We start from the raw sequence: 18,574 nt of genomic DNA, 5'->3' as shown, positions 1-18,574 counted from the left end.
GGTACAGATGGGAGCAATGACTCTGGTCTAAAAAAAAAAAGAACCCAGTGACTGTACGGCTCTTTGACGTGAAGCGTCACACTCGAGTCTCGCACAAGTTTTTGAACATGTGCTCTACAAATGCTGGAGATGCTGAGACACTTTACTCCAAAGTCAACAATGTAATGACAAAACATGACATCCCTTGGAGTAATTGAATTTCTTTTGTAACGGACAACGCATCGGTCAACATGGGGTGCCGAAATTCAGCGAAAACCAGCTTCTGCGGGAAAATCCAGACATCTATGTAGTAGGACGCCCTTGTCATATCATTCATAATGCAGCCAAGAAAGGGGTTAGTGGGTTTACTAAGTGCATAGCGTTTGATGTTGAAGATTTAGCTACTGATCTGTTCTATTACTCTGACAAGTCAAGTAAGAGGAAGAACAAGTTAGCTAGCTACTGCGAAAGTTGTGATGTTGAATACAGAGCCGTTCTCAAACACGTCTCAATTCGCTGGCTGAGTTTGCAAACTGCGATTGAAAGGGTCCTGAAGCAGTTTCCTGCCCTGAAAAGTTATTTTGCCTCTACGAATGGCCCAGTGCAAAACCCACAATTCAAGAAACTATGTAACAATTTCCAAAATCATATGTCTGAAGTGTATCTAATCTTTTATCAGGCTGTATTGTCATCATTCACTGAATTGAACTTATTTTTTCAACGTGAGGACCCCTGCATTTATGTTATGCATAGTCAGGTGGAAAATATGCTCAAAAAATGATGCAGAAATGTACTGATCCTGTAGAATTACAGAAACATAGCAATGTAATGCACATCGACTGCAGTAAGGCCAAGCCAAACAAGCAGATATTCATTGGCTTTACAACTCAGTGCAAGCTGCAAAATCTGATTGAAAATGGTGAAGTTGGTGACACAGATGTCAGTAAATTCTACAGTGCATGATCTCTTTCTACGTGGCAACTGTGGAATATCTCAAGACAAACTTTCCCCGAGGCGATGAGCTGTTGTCACACGCTCAATTCATTGACATTGATCACTGGGCCTTACGTGGTTTTGAGAGTGTGCAGTTCATCGTACACAAATTCAAGATGCATCTACAGTGGGATGACAGCACCAATGACAAACTGTGGGAGAAATTTATGGATTATCAGAGTTTGCGAAAAGAGGAAATTCCACAGCATGTGTGGAACGAAGCAGAGATCAAGCTGCAGAATAAAGATGGTAGCCCCACTGCAGTGTACCATCGGATGGATGTGGTATGGGCTTTTCTATCGCAAGTAAAGGTGCCAGGATCCACTATTAATCGATTTGGTCGCCTATCGCAACTAGCACGCTTGTTGCTTGTGCAGACGAGGAGAGACTTTTCAGCCTAGTCCGTAAAAACAAAACTGACTTCAGAGCCAGCCTTGACATGGACAGAACACTCAGCTCAGTGATTACAATCAAGGTCAACAACAAGGACCCCTGTTTTAAATTCGTACCCGATCGAGAACTTCTAAAAAAGGCTAAGAGGGTAATCTGGGAATGTAATAATGCAATAAGCTCAACCACAGCGACAGCTTCCACTTCAGCGTTCACGCAGCCCTCCTTATTATAGATCATGTAAGTAACTCAGCTTTATTACTCTGCTGCAACAGCTTATTTATTTGGCCACTGTATGTTGTGCAGCACGAAGGACACCTAGCAGTCATATGCTGGTACTGCGCGTTGTGGTTGTACTGTGTGCGTGCTGTCTATGATGCAGTTTTCTTGTCTTATTATTTATTGTTTAAATGTTTGTGTAGTATATGTTAATAAAAAATAAGAATAAATAAATACATGATAATAATTGAATTCTTCGTTTTTTGTTAATAAAATAAATAAATAAATAAATAAATAAATAAATGTATTTTCGTTTTTGCCCGCCCTGTCTGTCCGTCCATCCGTCCGTCAACAAATCTCACGCATTGGAATTCTGCAAACTTCAGAACCATGTATTAAGTTAACTAGTCAACAACAACATTTCCTGACCAGAAGTCTTACCTAATAACAACTGCGCAAATAAAATAGCTTTATTCACCTTCAATTCTTCATGGTAGTCTTGCAATGTTTAGCTTTGATTCTTGCTTCTGGTCAGAGCTGACAGGTGGTTGGTAGTCTACTTTCTTTCATGCTTCAGACAGCCAGTGGAAGTGTACCGCTCTAAGGGATCTGGCTAGAAAGTTGAGCCACATTTGTTCCTCCTTTCGCATCAGGACCACATCATCGCAAGAAATCAATAATTTTATGACTGCTGGAATAGGCTCCAGCATCACCGCGACCCTGAGAGCAGGATAAGTGGTTAAGATAATGGATGGATGGATATGTACTCTTCATTCAGAGTGGGGCCACATGGATGTACAAGCTCAGTGTTACAGGGGCACTGGCCCTTGTTGGCCCCTCCCCAAAACCGCCTATGTTGCTGGTCAGATGCCCTTTGCTGTCAGTAATGGGGGAGCAGGTTTTCTGCAGTGACTTCCTCTTATCCATCCTATAACGCACGTGTTGCTGGTGCGACAGTGTTTACAAGCACACGACTTCTGCATGTCACCGCCCTAATACGACGGGCCGCCCTAAAGACTTTGGATTGGTTCTGCAATGGGTTTTTTTTTTACTTTCCATAGCTGTAGCAACAAAAGCTAGGAGATTGTCCTCAGCCTCTAGTTGAGCGAAACGATTAGAGACTGACTTGTGAGTCTAGAATCATCTTGATTTTTTCAGACTTCCGTATTTCAGCAGCACAATTTATGACCATGGCAATGAAGACTGAAAGTCTTTTATCCATACAGATATTGTGATCAGCTCCATTCCTTTTATGGTTCGGTTCTTTTTGCACTGCCACCATCTCGTCATTTATCTCCACTCTCTTAGTAGCTTTGGTGTACGACAATCCCTTTTCTGCTCTCATCTTATTCGCTTTCTCTTCCTTAATTCTTTTTGTACTGAAACCCAGAGTTGTGGACTCGAGTCACATGACTTGGACTCGAGTGCAACTCGAGTCACAAATTTGATGACTTGCGACTTGACTTGCCAAAATGAAAATTACTTGAGACTTGACATCTATGACTTGGACTTGGGCTTGGACTTGAGCTGGATGACTCGAGAGAATTGTTTGAGTGTTTTCTCAATGTTTTTGCGGGATGCTCCTCTCGTATTTTATTTTGTAATCATTCTTCATTTCAAGCACGCACACAATTTCCTACGCACACGCATCGCGTAGGGCCAATCAAACATTTAGATGGGCGGGAAAACAAAAATACTCAAATCTAATTGGAGGTACCATCATGCTACTCAAAAACTAACGTCAGCTCTACTCAACATGAGCGCGGAGAGTTTGCAATCATGGCAAGTGCAGCTGCTGGAACGATTCCAAAAATAATTATTTACGGCTATAAGAACTTCGAAGTTGTTGGGAAGAAAAGGACTGCTGTTTGTAAAACACGTGCAGCATAATTATCAGATGGGATTTCAACAACGTCAAACTTTGTGCGTCATCTGAAAAGCCACAAAGAGAAGTAAGTGTGTTTGCTAGCCTACAGGTGCAGTAGCGTGTGAGTGGTCAGACACACACACAGACCCAATCTGCCCGTTAGGAATACGCCAGCCAGGCTATATCGCCAAAACATCGTCCCAATCTCATCTCGAAAATACAACTGAATGTACTGTTCTTTTTCAGAACACCTAACAGCGAATATTCAATTATGTTGGCCCAGTGGGCAAACGATGTCTGGGCGATGTAGCAGTCACCGGAATGAATTAGCATACCCCCTGTTACCCCCTGATAATTAGCTAATCAAACACTGTTTCAGTGCATGGTTTCACGTATCATACTATAATATAATATGATATAGTTTTAAATATGCGTAATATAATGCGGTTCTCGAGAAAATCAGCCCATTCCGAACGGGCACTGAACTAGTGGTATTCAATCGTGATTATGTTTACACTGTTTTTAATTGAGCATTTAGACTTGATGCTCCGAATTATGTGCTACCAATGACTACTGCCAAGGGACTACAGATGCAAATTAGCTTATAGCTAATTCTGGTGCAATATAGTTATTGTGCATTGTCCCTGTCAAATAAACAAATAAATAAAAAAATATTAAAGTATCTCCATGATTCAAATTAATCTAGTTATATATTGTCTTTGGAAAGATTTTTCTCCTTTGAATTATAAACATTTATAAATACATTTACTTGTTTCATGAAACCAAAATTAATACCTATAATTTCCTATATTACAACACTTTTTGTATGGCACAATGGCAATAGAAATAATGCTCAGAGCATGACACACAGTGCACTGCACCCAATATGAAACATAGCCTATTAAGCACAGGCTTAGATTAGAGCCATGGGGTAGTAGGTTATTCCACAAAGCTGGCTAACTAAGTAAGCCTCACTTCTGCGCAGAGTGAACCCCGGAACAGCTCTTTTTACTTCAATCCATGTTCCAGATCTGAAAGGTTTCCAGGGTTTACTTTGCGCAGATGTCAGGCATACTCAGTTAGCCAGCTTTGTGAAATACTCCCTTGTGTCTAGTCCAGTGGTTCTAAAACCTCCATGGCTGTGACCAAAAACACACCCCTATATATTTTAATGTACGCTTATCAAGTACACATCGTCACGTACATCGGTACTTAATAAGCGTACATAAGTAGTGTGCGCCTTTTGTCACACACAGCCCATGTATTTATTGAATTACACCAACAGCACCCCTGATTCCACTAATCTAGGGAGTCAAACAATTAAAGGTAGGAAGGCGATTTTTTTCAGAAGCCCTTTTTGTTATATTTTTTGCAATTCTCTTTACATCCCGACAGCAATCAATAAATAAAATGACACTAAATTAAGAAAATAAAAAGAGTAATCTGTGGAAGTCGCAGGACCGTTATAAACCCATCCAATCATTTTAAGGTGTCCGGTTAAAATGATTGGATGGCCTACCTGCCTGTCAACCTATCTACCTCCAGCAGTAGGCTAGTCAGGCAGTGCGTGTTTGCGTGTTTTGGAGGAGTGGCTTTGGAGGGAGGCGATAAAGTCCTAGCCAACTTGATATTTTGCAAGTGCAATGAATTGTAGGTCGAACTAGACAAGCAGAGAGAGTGTTTGTTTATTGTGTATTGGAATGATCAATATGTTTTGTATTGTTATTAAGAGTTGTGCGCTCATTTGTGATTTAGTGTGCCTTTTATTATTTCTTAAATGTAAAACAAAATCCAACTATTGTCCAAATTTGAACACAATAAATAAAAATTATTTCTAACATTATCTGTGGTTTATTTATGTACTATTGTAATGAAACAATTTAATATTACCTGAATTTAAAAAAAATGTGTTAAATTGGTATAAAACACCCTACATTTGAGACTTGATGACTTGACACCTGAAATTAGGGACTTGTGACTTGACTTGACCTGAGCTCGGTGACTTGGGACTTGACTTGAGACTCGAAGGTTAAGACTTGAGACTTACTTATGACTTGCATAACAGTGACTTGGTCACAACTCTGCTGAAACCCTATCGTGGTTTCCCTTGCAGTGCAGGCACTTGGCTCGCTCTCTCAACTTTACACTCCTCCACATTGCAGTTGTCTTTCCCAGGTCTTCTGACTCCTCTACTGCAACAGCAACATGTCCATATTCTTGGCAACATACACTACCGTTCAAAAGTTTGGGATCACCCAAACAATTTCGTGTTTTCCATGAAAAGTCACACTTATTCACCACCATATGTTGTGAAATGAATAGAAAATAGAGTCAAGACATTGACAAGGTTAGAAATAATGATTTTTATTTGAAATAAGATTTTTTTTACATCAAACTTTGCTTTCGTTAAAGAATCCTCCATTTGCAGCAATTACAGCATTGCAGACCTTTGGCATTCTAGCTGTTAATTTGTTGAGGTAATCTGGAGAAATTGCACCCCACGCTTCCAGAAGCAGCTCCCACAAGTTGGATTGGTTGGATGGGCACTTCTTTGAGCAGATTGAGTTTCTGGAGCATCACATTTGTGGGGTCAATTAAACGCTCAAAATGGCCAGAAAAAGAGAACTTTCATCTGAAACTCGACAGTCTATTCTTGTTCTTAGAAATGATGGCTATTCCATGCGAGAAATTGCTAAGAAATTGAAGATTTCCTACACCGGTGTGTACTACTCCCTTCAGAGGACAGCACAAACAGGCTCTAACAGGTACTATTTAATGAAGATGCCAGTTGGGGACCTGTGAGGCGTCTGTTTCTCAAACTAGAGACTCTAATGTACTTATCTTCTTGCTCAGTTGTGCAACGCGGCCTCCCACTTCTTTTTCTACTCTGGTTAGAGCCTGTTTGTGCTGTCCTCTGAAGGGAGTAGTAAACACCGGTGTAGGAAATCTTCAATTTCTTAGCAATTTCTCGCATGGAATAGCCTTCATTTCTAAGAACAAGAATAGACTGTCGAGTTTCAGATGAAAGTTCTCTTTTTCTGGCCATTTTGAGCGTTTAATTGACCCCACAAATGTGATGCTCCAGAAACTCAATCTGCTCAAAGAAGTGCCCATCCAACCAATCCAACTTGTGGGAGCTGCTTCTGGAAGCGTGGGGTGCAATTTCTCCAGATTACCTCAACAAATTAACAGCTAGAATGCCAAAGGTCTGCAATGCTGTAATTGCTGCAAATGGAGGATTCTTTGACGAAAGCAAAGTTTGATGTAAAAAAAATCTTATTTCAAATACAAATCATTATTTCTAACCTTGTCAATGTCTTGACTCTATTTTCTATTCATTTCACAACATATGGTGGTGAATAAGTGTGACTTTTCATGGAAAACACAAAATTGTTTGGGTGATCCCAAACTTTTGAACGGTAGTGTAAATATCTGAGAGCTCTCTCATATGGCCTCACCCTGTAACACACATAATCAAGGTACACTCTGACAATTTCTCTTCAAAAGTCAAACACAGAATTACGGTCATCCTCCCCTTCTCAGAATCTAGTCATTCTTTTTGCTTCACACACACCTGCAACATCGTGAAATTACTCATCCTCTGCCAATAGCGGCACGCCACTTATCACTCTGTTCATTTTTACTTTTGATCCAAGTGAGAAGCAAGTCACAGCTATAATTTTCAAAAACTAATCTTAAGGGCTCGATCTCTCTGACACTTTGAGATACACTCATTGATAATCATCCCACTTCTAGTTATACTGATCGATCATACAACTCCACGTTTTCCCTCTACAAACTTTCCACTTGCATGTGGGTCCTTCAGGGGGTCCATCAGTTCTTGTCACGGCTATCATCCCAACAAGATATGTCTCCTTTGTTCTCAATGTCTGATGGAATCACTTGAGCAATACGATGCATTCTTCTTCCATTCCTTATTTTCAAACCCTAATTTCCTAATTTTTGCTCTGACTCCGACACCCTCACTTGGCTCAATTAGCTGCATTTAGAGAATCCTAGTGTAGGGGCGGACTAAACCATTTTGCACCCTTTGTAAGGGGTGAGGGGGGCCTCAGAGAGCCTCTACTATTTTGGTTTTTTTTTTGGATACAAAGTCTAATCTACATGTCCAATCTGGCCTGGGAACACCTTGGGATCCCCCAGGAGGAGCTGGAGGGCATTGCTGGGGACAGGGATGTCTGGAGTGCCCTACTTAGCTTGCCGCCACCGCGACCTGACCCCAGAGAAGCGGCTGAAGATGAATGAATGAATGAATGAATGAATGGATACAAAGTTCAGTATCAACTGATTTATTCAGCCAATTTTAATTTAGCTATGATACTAATTACTTGGAAATAAAAAAACTGCAAACAAAAACGAACTTTTCATCCCAAGCTTTTCAAGGCCCTCCCCCAGTTGGGGCCCTAAGTAGTCAGTCAGGGCTTAATTTGTGCTGCAGCAAGCCGGAGCGTGCTCCGGGACCTCCCAGATTTAGACCAGCACCTATTTGATTGGCTCCGCCACCTCTTTCGTCACTATAAAAATCTGTAAAAATATTTAGTGTTATCTGTTCTGTCACTCTATTAATTTCCATTGACGTTTTTCATAAATCGCTTGTTTGCCTACGTTTGATGCATTTTAAATCAGCTATTTTTTTAAGAGAGAAAGAGAGACGTCAATCGCTCAAGTCACGCAGTGCACGCCACGTCACAGGAGCTAACATTACCGCGATATTAGACTCACAACAACTAGCCACCTGCTCTATCAAAAGCCATTGATTAAAATATGTCAAAAAGACAGTCAGATTTGTTAAGTTTTTTCAGACCAGCAGGCCAGCCGAACCCCAAGAAAGCCATGGTAATTTCAGAAGACCAACAAGGAAGGGCACAGCACAGCACAGCACAGCGCAGGAGCAGCTAGCTAGCACAAGCGTGGCAACACCTGCTACTAGCAAACATGATGAGCAGGAGGAAAAAGAGGAGGATAACAAGCCAGAGGGCAATCGAAGAAAACTTTTTTCAAGGTGTGCCCCTACATATAGGGTGAACGAGTGATAGAACCTTGGACCAGAGGGCGTTTTTTGGAAGCCTGGCAAGGAATCTGGAGAAACGTATTGTAACAGTCATGGATGAATAGGCTCGGTAGCCCTTGGCTAACGGGTTGGACCCTTTAGTCAACTGGTTAACGTTGTCGCCTGTGGTGCGGAATACACAAGTTCGCGGCCCTGGCTGCGATGGTCCGGCTGGGGACGCCCTTCCAGAAGGAAGGGGGCAATGTAACGGTCACGGATAAATAGGCTCGGTCGCCCTTGGCTAACGGGTCGGACCCTTTAGTCGACTGGTTAACGTTGTCGCCCGTGGTGCGGAATACACAAGTTCGCGGCCCCGGCTGTGACGCCCTTCCCAAAAGAAGGGGGTGAGTTCGCGCCCCGGCTGTGATCGTCCGGCTGGGGACGCCCTTCCAGAAGGAAGGGGGCAATGTAACAATCATGGATGAATAGCCTCGGTAGCCCTTGGCTAAGAGGTCGGACCCTTTAGTCAACTGGTTAACGTTGTCACCCACGGTGCGGAATACACCAGTTTGCATCCCGGCTGTGACGGTCCGGCTGGGCTGCCCCCCGAATTCGCTGCAGTATTGTAGAGAATTCGGGAAGGTATTGTAGTATTGTAAAAGTACTCTACCCACAACATTGGTCGGACGACCCTGGGGCACTGTTTGGGGAAGATGAAATCGAAAGACCCTGCCAGCAGTTTAGAATCGATGGCGCGCGGAATGTCATTCGGGCATATAGTACAGAATATAGGGACAATGGTGGGAAATTTGTCCCAGATGGACTGAAAGACCTCTTGGCAGCAGTCAACACTGTCCCCATCTCAAGTGCAGAGTGTGAGAGGGGCTTTTCCCAGATGAACCTACTCTGCACCACCAAAAGGTCATCTCTTTGCACATCCATCATCTCCACGCTACTCTTCCTTTGCCTTGTTGGACCGCCACTCACCCTGTTCAACCCCATTCCATATGTGAGGTCATGGATTACTGAAGGACATAGAACTGCACAGGACACTCGGAGTAAAGTGAGAAGCACGGAGAAGGAGGCTGAGGCTCTATTGATGTTTTGTGGGCTGTTTTGGACAAATGAATAAAAAGTACTTTTTAAAAAAAATTTCCCGCAGTGTTGTTAATTGAGCCTTATAGTTTTGTGATGGTGATCAACGTATCAGGTCAAATTGTGTAATTTAAGTGCCATAGCCCACATGCATTGTATGCTGGCAAGTTGTTTGATGTTTTTTGTCTAAACATTTGAAAGTTTCTTTAGCTCGGCATTAACTTAGCGAACTTTGCTACTGTGCATGTGTTTACTGCCTCGTTGTCACGTCAGATTAGGCTAGGCCCGTCTATTTAATAAAAGCAACAATAAAATTATTGGTCGAAAAGCACGTGACTATTGCATAGCTGTTTCAGCATCATGAAAAGCACTGTTTTGTGCATTTTTAAAATGCGTTCCGTGACTTTTTTTCTCACCCCTAACCTGCCGCAGCAGCACCCTCTCAGTGCTCCAGGACCTCCTCGTTTACAAATTAAGCACTGTAGTCAGTCCGACTTTTCCTGCCAGTATGACACCCCTGTTCCTTACTACTGGTAAGGTAGAATAAAGGAAATGTTGGATTACTTAAAAATGTTATGTCAAGTGGTTCCACATAACTTTAACTAACTAAACTTTAACTAACTAAATTCTAATTCCTGGAGCACATGTTAATAAATCAAGCTGCTTAGAAGTTACTTAACACAGTTGTATGGAACCACTTAAAATGTTGGTGTTATGTTTGATGCCAGCCTTTCCTTTGATAAGCACATTAAAGAAATCACAAAGACTGCCTTTTTCACTTACGTAACATAGCTAAAACTCAGGTTTTCCTGTCCACAGCTGATGCAGAGACTCTAATACATACATTTGTTTCATCCAGACTTGATTATTGTAATGTTCTGTTTTCAGGTCTGCCACATGTAGGGTTGCTAACTTTTTCACTACCAAATAAGGGACAAAAGGTGGCGTCCTGCAGTGGTGTAGGTATGGTGTTGTATGAATATACAGTGTATTGTTTTAAGCCATTTGTCATAATGATAGCTAATCTCTTACAGTCAAATTAAAGATCAATACATAACTCTCATGCCTTGGCAACACACGTAGATTTAATAATAGTTGTTAATTTACAGCTGGTTCCTTTAACACGGCCCTTATTTGAACCATTACCTATTACCTTCACTATTAGTCTAAGTCAAAACACTTGTGACTCTTGCATTGTAGGTTAGAAAAAGTTATCCCCTCCTTCTTAATCCTACAAGTGACAAACTAGAAGTATCAATAGCGTCTGTATGCTGTAGTTTTGCAGAGGAATCAAACAGGAGAGACTCACAGAACATGCACCCTCTGTGTACACAAACAGTGGTGGGGAATGAATGCTTTATATTCTTATTCACTAAAACTATGTATAAGTTGGAATCACAGGTTGGACCCTCACACACACACACACACACACACACACACACACACACACACACACACACACACACACACACACACACACACACACACATACACACACACACAAAAAACAACATTTAATACAAAAGAGGAAAAGAGGGGCATGCCTCTGCTCATCAAGTCTACTTTTTCCATGGATAATTTTTGCTGCTCTTGACCGATTCAAGCAGTCTTGTATTTTTGAGCAGGCAGAGAAAAGTCCTTACATGACAAGTCATAGTTCACAGATATTTGAAGTTCATTTTTGATCAGCTCTGTGCTGCATCTGTTTATTGAGTCTGACCATTTAATGGTCATCAGAGAGAAAATCCTCTCTACAAAGGTATTTGAGCCTGGCACACTGAGGACAAATGAGACAGTCCTGAACATGTTGATCAAGTTGGCTTTCCCTAAGTTTTGAAAAACTGCCACCCACTTCTCATTGGTGGATTTTGTGGTATCTTGTCTGGCTTTCTGTATTTCCTCCCTGCTAGCACAAAACTCTTCACAGAGTTGGTCCATACTGACTGTCTCTGTCATTTTGAGGGCAGCCACCACCTGCTCCAGGTCAGTGAAGGAGAGCTCCTCATGTAGGTCGATCGGTTTCAGTTTCATCATTACATTTTCTGATGAGAAATCAAACCACTTGCCAATGCATGCAATGACAGAGTCCTAGAACTTCAGAAAATCCTCTTGCTGCTTTATCTTTGTGCTGATTCTTGTTTGTCCATCAGCTGCTTGGTCTGGTATCCAAAAAAATATATCTTGTTTCCACTGACACATCTTCACTTTGAATTTGCCCACCTCCTCGTAAATATCTGTGATGTAGAGCGTTGTTTCTGCCAGCTTTCTAACAAGTGTGTCAAAAACACACCCCACGTTGTGGAAAAAGCATACTAGATAAATCTCAGCAGCTCCAGTTTTTTCTTCGTCCTCAAAAATCCTTTTCAGTGCCACAGGACAGGTCTCCCCAAGGGACCTGAAGTATGAGATGAGAGCTGGCCAGCTCTGCAGGAGACGATCAATGGCTGGATGAAGAGACAGTCGAGTGCAAAATGACACAGAATTTCATGCCACTCAATGTCAACAAAGGCAAAAAATGCACGCAGTTCCTTCGCTTCTGGAAGCAGATACTGAGAAGTGGCTGTAGATCTTTAAAACGAGTGGCTCAATATCCACTGACAGCTGATCACAGGTGTGCTTGCAGGTGTTATGAGCTATGTGAGCCGGGCAAATTTCTTTCAGAATGAGACTGTTGGCACTGCTCAATAACTGGTAAATGGAGTGGTGTTTTCAAAAGTTGATATTGGTATTATCTGCTGCATATGCTGTGATGTGCTTAATATCCAGTTCATACTTTTCCAGACAGTTCATTAGAGCTTGATGTATACCATTTGCAGTTTCATCACTGTCTTCATAAAAGTCAAGTAACTTGCACTGCACTCCATCAGACACAGAAAATATCTCACATACACTGGAAACATTTTTCTATTCCCCTTGTTTGAGGTATCGGTGAAAACAAAGTAAAACACGGGCTCACCTTTAGTCGGGGACAGATCATCCAGAATATCCCGCACAGTCTTTGGTCCCAAAGCATTCATTGTTATCATCTCAGCTTTTGTTCTTCCCAAGTACATCTTCTTCACAACATTTGAGTCATGAAACAACGCACCGTTGAGCTTAACAAGACAGTCGGTGCTGTTGTAGCATAGTCCATGTTTAACAGTATGATACACGTATGAGGCTTCACTTGCTGCAATTTTGTCATTTTCCACAGTAGATACCACGAAGAATGCACCGATATTGCTGGCACCTTTAGCTAGTGTGGCCATCTTGTGCATTTCTGTGGAAGCATGCTGAGTCAGGTCATTCTCACCTCCATGGCCAATGGTGTTATATTCTTTGGTAGAATAACCACATGACATATTGCTTAATAAACTTTACTAAAAGAATTGCAAGGCAGACCGTTAGCTTAAAAACATGCTCCGACAGGTTCTCAGTAGCAACTCACAACAACATTCAAAGAGTCAACCTAACCTACTGTTACTAGTGACCTACGAATACAGCGCCCTCTAGCGGTTGGCAGTACAGAACTCAATGTAATATAGAGTAACTAGATTACTGAACACAACAAACGGAAAATTCCCTGCGATATAAATTACAGAAGGCTTTCGTTGAGTCACTGCTGACAGGCTTAACCCACATCTTTTTACTTCTCATTGCTTATTGTAGCTGTGCAGTCTTTTCTTTTTTGCAGGTTTATCCATATTTCCACCTGCCAAACCGACTGAACAGCACCAGACATTGCCAAAACTTTTTCTGTTTTTGAATGAATTGGCACATTTACTGTACATGTACAACTGATGCGTGTGAGGGGGGCTGTGATTGGATGATGACAGGTGATCATTCTCACCCGTCGTGATCGCCAGTGCTGCTACTGCTGAGTGCCCTCTAGTGGTTAGAGTAGAGTTACAGTCAATAAACGGGACAAGGGAGGTCATGTATGGGACAAATCAATTTGACCCAATATAAGGGACATCCCAGCTAATACAGGAAAGTTGGCAATCCTGACCACATGCTAGAATCCTAACTAAATCTAGAGAATTTGATCATATTACACCAATTCTTTTTTTTTGGATTTTCCCCCCTTTTTCTCCCCAGTTGTATTCGGCCATTTACCCCACTCTTCTGAGCCATCCTGGTCACTGCTCCACCCCCTCTGCCGATCCGGGGAGGGCTGCAGACTACCACATGCCTCCTCCAATACATGTGGAGTCGCCAGCCGCTTCTTTTTACCTGACAGTGAGGAGTTTTGCCACAGGGATGTAGCGTGTAGGAGGATCACGCTATTCTCCCCAGTTCCTCCTCCCCCCTGAACAGGTGCCCCGACCAACCAGAGGAGGTGCTAGTGCAGCTACCAGGACACATACCCACACCTGGCTTCCCACCCGCAGACATGGCCAATTGTGTCTGTAGGGACACCCGACCAAGCTGGAGGTAACACGGGGATTCGATCTGGCGATCCCCGTTTTGATAGGCAATGGAACACACCGCCACGCCACCCGGACACCCCCATTACACCAATTCTTGCCCCCCTTCACTGGCCTCCTATCCATGTTTGATCAGACTTCAAGGTGCTTCTGCTGACTTATAACATCATACACAGGCTTGCTTCATCATACCCGTCTGATCTCCTTAAACTGTACTTTCCATCTCGAGCTCTCTGCTTCATCATACCTGTCTGATCTCCTTAAACTGTACTTTCCATCTCGAGCTCTCTGCTCTCAAAATACAGTGCTCCTGTGTGTTCCCAAAGTTAGGCAGGAATAACCTGCCTGCTGCAATCAGACAATCAAGAGTCTGTTAAGTCTTTTAAATCCAAACTTAAAACTCATCTTTTTGCCTTAGCCTACAATTAGCCGTCTTTAAGTTGAGTGCTTCACAACTTGTATTGCATGGCGGGTTGGTTTCTGTCTCAATGAATTTACCAAGCACTGTTCTGCCAATGAGATTATAGCGTATAGATTATTGACTATTGCAAACTCTTCTCTTCTCCCATATGTCTTTTCTCTCTCTGAATGATGTCTTCTCCTTTCTCTTCTTCTGTGTGTGTAAATGGTCTGATGTGAGTCTCCCTTGTGTGCATGTGCAGTCTGTCCTCCTCCCAGGTCTCCATGGTGATGGTGGTTGCCACCTGGACACTGCTTGGCATCCCCCTCATCACATTTTCTATTTATATATATCTTATAAATCCATGTAATTTTGTTATCCTGTTTCAGTGTCATACACTTCTCTCACTCAGACGTGTGACTAAAGTGGTTTTGTGATTTGTGATATTGGGCTATACAAATAAAATTGACTTGAGGGAAACAGAGCATGAGAGAGAGAGAAAGAGAGAGAGAGAGAGACAGACAGAGAGAAAGAAAGAGAGACAGACAGAGAGAGACAGAGAGACAGAGAGAGAGACAGATAGAGAGAGAGGAACAGACAGACCGAGAGAAACAGAGTCGAGAAACAGAGACAGAGAGACAGAGAGAAAGAGAACAGAGAGAGAGAGAGAGCGAGACAGAGACAGGCAGACAGATGCAACCACGACTGCAAAAAAACCCAAAAAACATATATATATATATATATACATTAGGCTGATAGCTCCTCCAGGCTATTGCCTGGCAGAGATAACCTCATCATTCAACATCACATGATGCAATAAAGCCTGTGGAAAAATTCAGCACTTTTCCCATAAAGTTGAAATAAACTTTAAAGCTACAAGCCATATAATTTCTCCATCAATAATTTATTTTATCCACCAGGACCAAAGGTTAGATATTACTAACTGGGATCTTTACCATGGATGGAGACACTCTCCAGTCTGTATACCACTGTTGAATGTTTTGGTCGGGTCGTGTCCACTGGTGCAGCGGACACATGCACGTGTTGGAAAAAACTCCAGCAGGAAAATAAATTGAAACGTGATTCCGATGTTGCCATGCTTATGTCACACAGACAGTCACTATAACTAGAACAATGGGATGTGGTTTGATGATGTTTGGACTGCCTGCTTTAGCTTTGGTCCAAGGATCGCATTTTAACAAGGGTGCAGATTATTTACTGGTGAGCTGATGGCACACGAGCCTCAACAATTGCTACATCTTGTTTGTAGTCCAAGAAAATCACTACATTTATTTATATTTGCCCCCTACAATGCTGTTCTACCATAATATTGATCAACGGTCCAGCAGAATCACCGATGATGCCACATATATTACTTACATGATGTGATGTCATGCAAGGAATATTATCTGTAGACAACCAGAGGGAAATATACATCAATAGCAGCATAAACATCAGTTACTGTATTGATTACACCATCCCATGCTGTTTTACAGTCTAATTTCATCAATTATCGCACACTTGTAACCAAGTTTGTATTTGTTTCAATTACTTCTTGCCGCGAGGAGATGTCCACAATGTGCAAATTTACGGATTGCAGGTTTAATGAGGTAATTCGAAATTAATTTTGACCTATTGTTCAACGATATGAATAGCAACAACAAATCAATGCAAGTAGGACAAACATTCAAACAGAGAGGCAGCAGAAACACAGCTCGTTTGCTGAGATCTGTCCTTCTTGAATATCTTCAGCAGATATAAGTTGTTATCCAAATCGAGTCTTATGGGGAGGCCGGGCTTCAAACAACTAACGCAACTCAGGTACTTTTGAATGCAGAAGTCTGGGGAGCGGGGGAACTTGTTAGTGCATTTACGTTGTTTCAATCAGTACCATTCAGCCAAGCCCCTGCTTATATTTACTGGACATGTTATGTGCCAGGAAAATGGAAAAATTACACACAGTGCCTATCAATTTCACTGCATGTTTGGAAAAACAGGCTCATGAGAAAGTGTATATGCTTGATTTAACTAACATGTGTAGCCTGTAGCAGTGAGAACTACATTTTAGCTGGAGGTAAGAAACTAGTAATCATTTGCCAATGGCCAGTAGTGTGTTGTTAGCCTGTAGTAGGTTGGCTTGCATGTCTAAAGCACTGTACAGTTCAATAATGCAAAACAGTGAATATATAAGCCTGTTTGTCTTTCACAATCATTGTGGGTTCTCATTTGTACTTGAGAACAGTGATGCTATTTAACAGTGTGGGTGAGAGCATCCAAAGTCTGGTATGGGTTAGTGTACTGTAGGTCTGACAATTGCTGAGAGCCAGTATAGTGGTGATAGTGGGTGGGTGTGTGTGAGAGGGAATGAGATGGGTCTAGGGTGGCAGCAGGCCTGATTCACAGGAGCAGCTGTGGTGCTGATGGGGGTCAGGGTGGGATTGGGTGGGGGTGTGGGGTAGACTCGGGTACTTGTTAACCAAAGCTACATCTACGTCTCCATCTCTCCCTCCCTCCCTCAAATCCAAGCAGGGTTTCTGCGTAAATCATCATCTGAGCAGAGGGCTTTCGTTACATCACAGACTGCATATTACCCATCTCAACACAATGGCACGGGCACTTCTGCATATGAGATGTAAGGCTCAAAAAAGGCTTAAAATTACCAATGCCACAATTTCAAGCTGAAATAAGACATGATGGGATAAACCTAATTTATACAGAAACATCTATGAAAATTTTTGAAGCTAATGCACATACTATATAAGGTGAATATATGTATTTCTGCTAAATTAACTGCGCGTTTTAAAATGAATTTATACATGAGAAGCTTTCAGGTCCACTCTGAGTATAGTGCAAAGCAGCCTGAGCATTTTCCCATTTTCCTTTACTAGAGCCGGTTTGAAGCAAATCCAGAGTGCACTCTAGAAGGTGGGGGAGGGTAGCTGTGTGTGTGTGTGTGTGTGTGTGTATATATATATATATATATGTTAGTGCATGTGTGTTTTATATATATATGTGTGTGTTTGTGTGTGTTGGAGTTGTGGTTATCCTCTCAGGGAGATGTGTAGTAAAGGGGGGGTGGGCACCAAGTCATCCGTTCCTCATGCTCTGGTTGGCCAGCTGCCTTCCTCACCAGAGGCAAGGCCTAGGAAAGCTTGACAACACATACACAAATGTGTGCACACATACACACACACGAGCACAGATACACACACACGCATACACATATGCACGTGCTCGCATAAAAGCATACGCACACATGCATACACACCATCAAGCAAACACTATCCTGCCTTTCACCACAATACTGTGTGCTGTACAATGCGTTTTACAAATATGATGTATACACTGTATATATTTCAGTTATGATATAAACAACAACATGCAACCAGCAACCACCTTAAGGCTCTGTCAATGACCCTGTGACCTTCTTCTGTTCATAGAAGAGTTAAGTGGAAATGAGTGTCTTATCATTAAGTGTGCTCAAAATACCTCATATGTAAAAGAAAACTGGATCTCAATTTTTTTAGATCTCTAGTCTGTCAATTTGAGGAGCTCACAAAAAGAGACTTGAGTGTGGAGTGACATGCAAGTGCAGACTGTATCTGGATGTCCTACCCAGATCTGTAACTTGATCCTCTTGTCGTTTCTGTAGATGGTCTTGACCTTGAAATCGATGCCCACGGTGCTGACAAATGCCGGTGTGAAGGAGTCATCGGCGTAACGGAACAGGAAAGAGGTCTTGCCCACGCTGCTGTTGCCAATGATGAGGATCTTGAACATGTAGTCAAAGTTTTGGTCTGACGACTCCTTCTGCCCGTAGGTCGCTGTTGCCGAGGCCATCTGAGAACAGAGATGTCATAAGGTGGGAAAAAAAACAAAACAAAAACAGCTTTTATCAAGTGACCTCAACCCGTCTCGGTACTTTGTGACAGCTTGTACACCATTCCATCCATCCATCCATCCATTTTCCGAACCGCTTATCCTGCTCTCAGGGTCACGGGGATGCTGGAGCCTACCCCAGCAGTCACTGGGCGGCAGGCGGGGAGACACCCTGGGCAGGCCGCCAGACTACCACACAGGGCTGACATACACACACACATTCATACCTAGGGACAATTTAGTATGGCCGATTCACCTGACCTACATGTCTTTGGACTGTGGGAGGAAACCGGAGCCCCCGGAGAAAACCCACGCAGACACGGGGAGAGCATGCA

The 18,574-nt window shown here is 42.5% G+C and overlaps 1 protein-coding gene across 1 annotated transcript in view; it reads right to left on the bottom strand.

Annotated features, from left to right (window-relative positions):
• Positions 1 to 18,200, bottom strand: part of LOC130109203 (ras-related protein Rab-3A) — a 44,924-nt gene extending 26,724 nt beyond the window's left edge. The window contains exon 1 of the mRNA XM_056275979.1: positions 17,976 to 18,200. Within this exon, the coding sequence (XP_056131954.1) occupies positions 17,976 to 18,200 (225 nt within the window). The remainder of the gene's footprint in view (positions 1 to 17,975) is intronic.
• Positions 18,201 to 18,574: the final 374 nt, after the last annotated feature.

This window comes from Lampris incognitus, chromosome 3 (genome assembly GCF_029633865.1).
Source record: "Lampris incognitus isolate fLamInc1 chromosome 3, fLamInc1.hap2, whole genome shotgun sequence".
NCBI classification, from domain to species: domain Eukaryota; kingdom Metazoa; phylum Chordata; class Actinopteri; order Lampriformes; family Lampridae; genus Lampris; species Lampris incognitus.
This window is presented reverse-complemented; position numbering and strand designations above follow the sequence as displayed.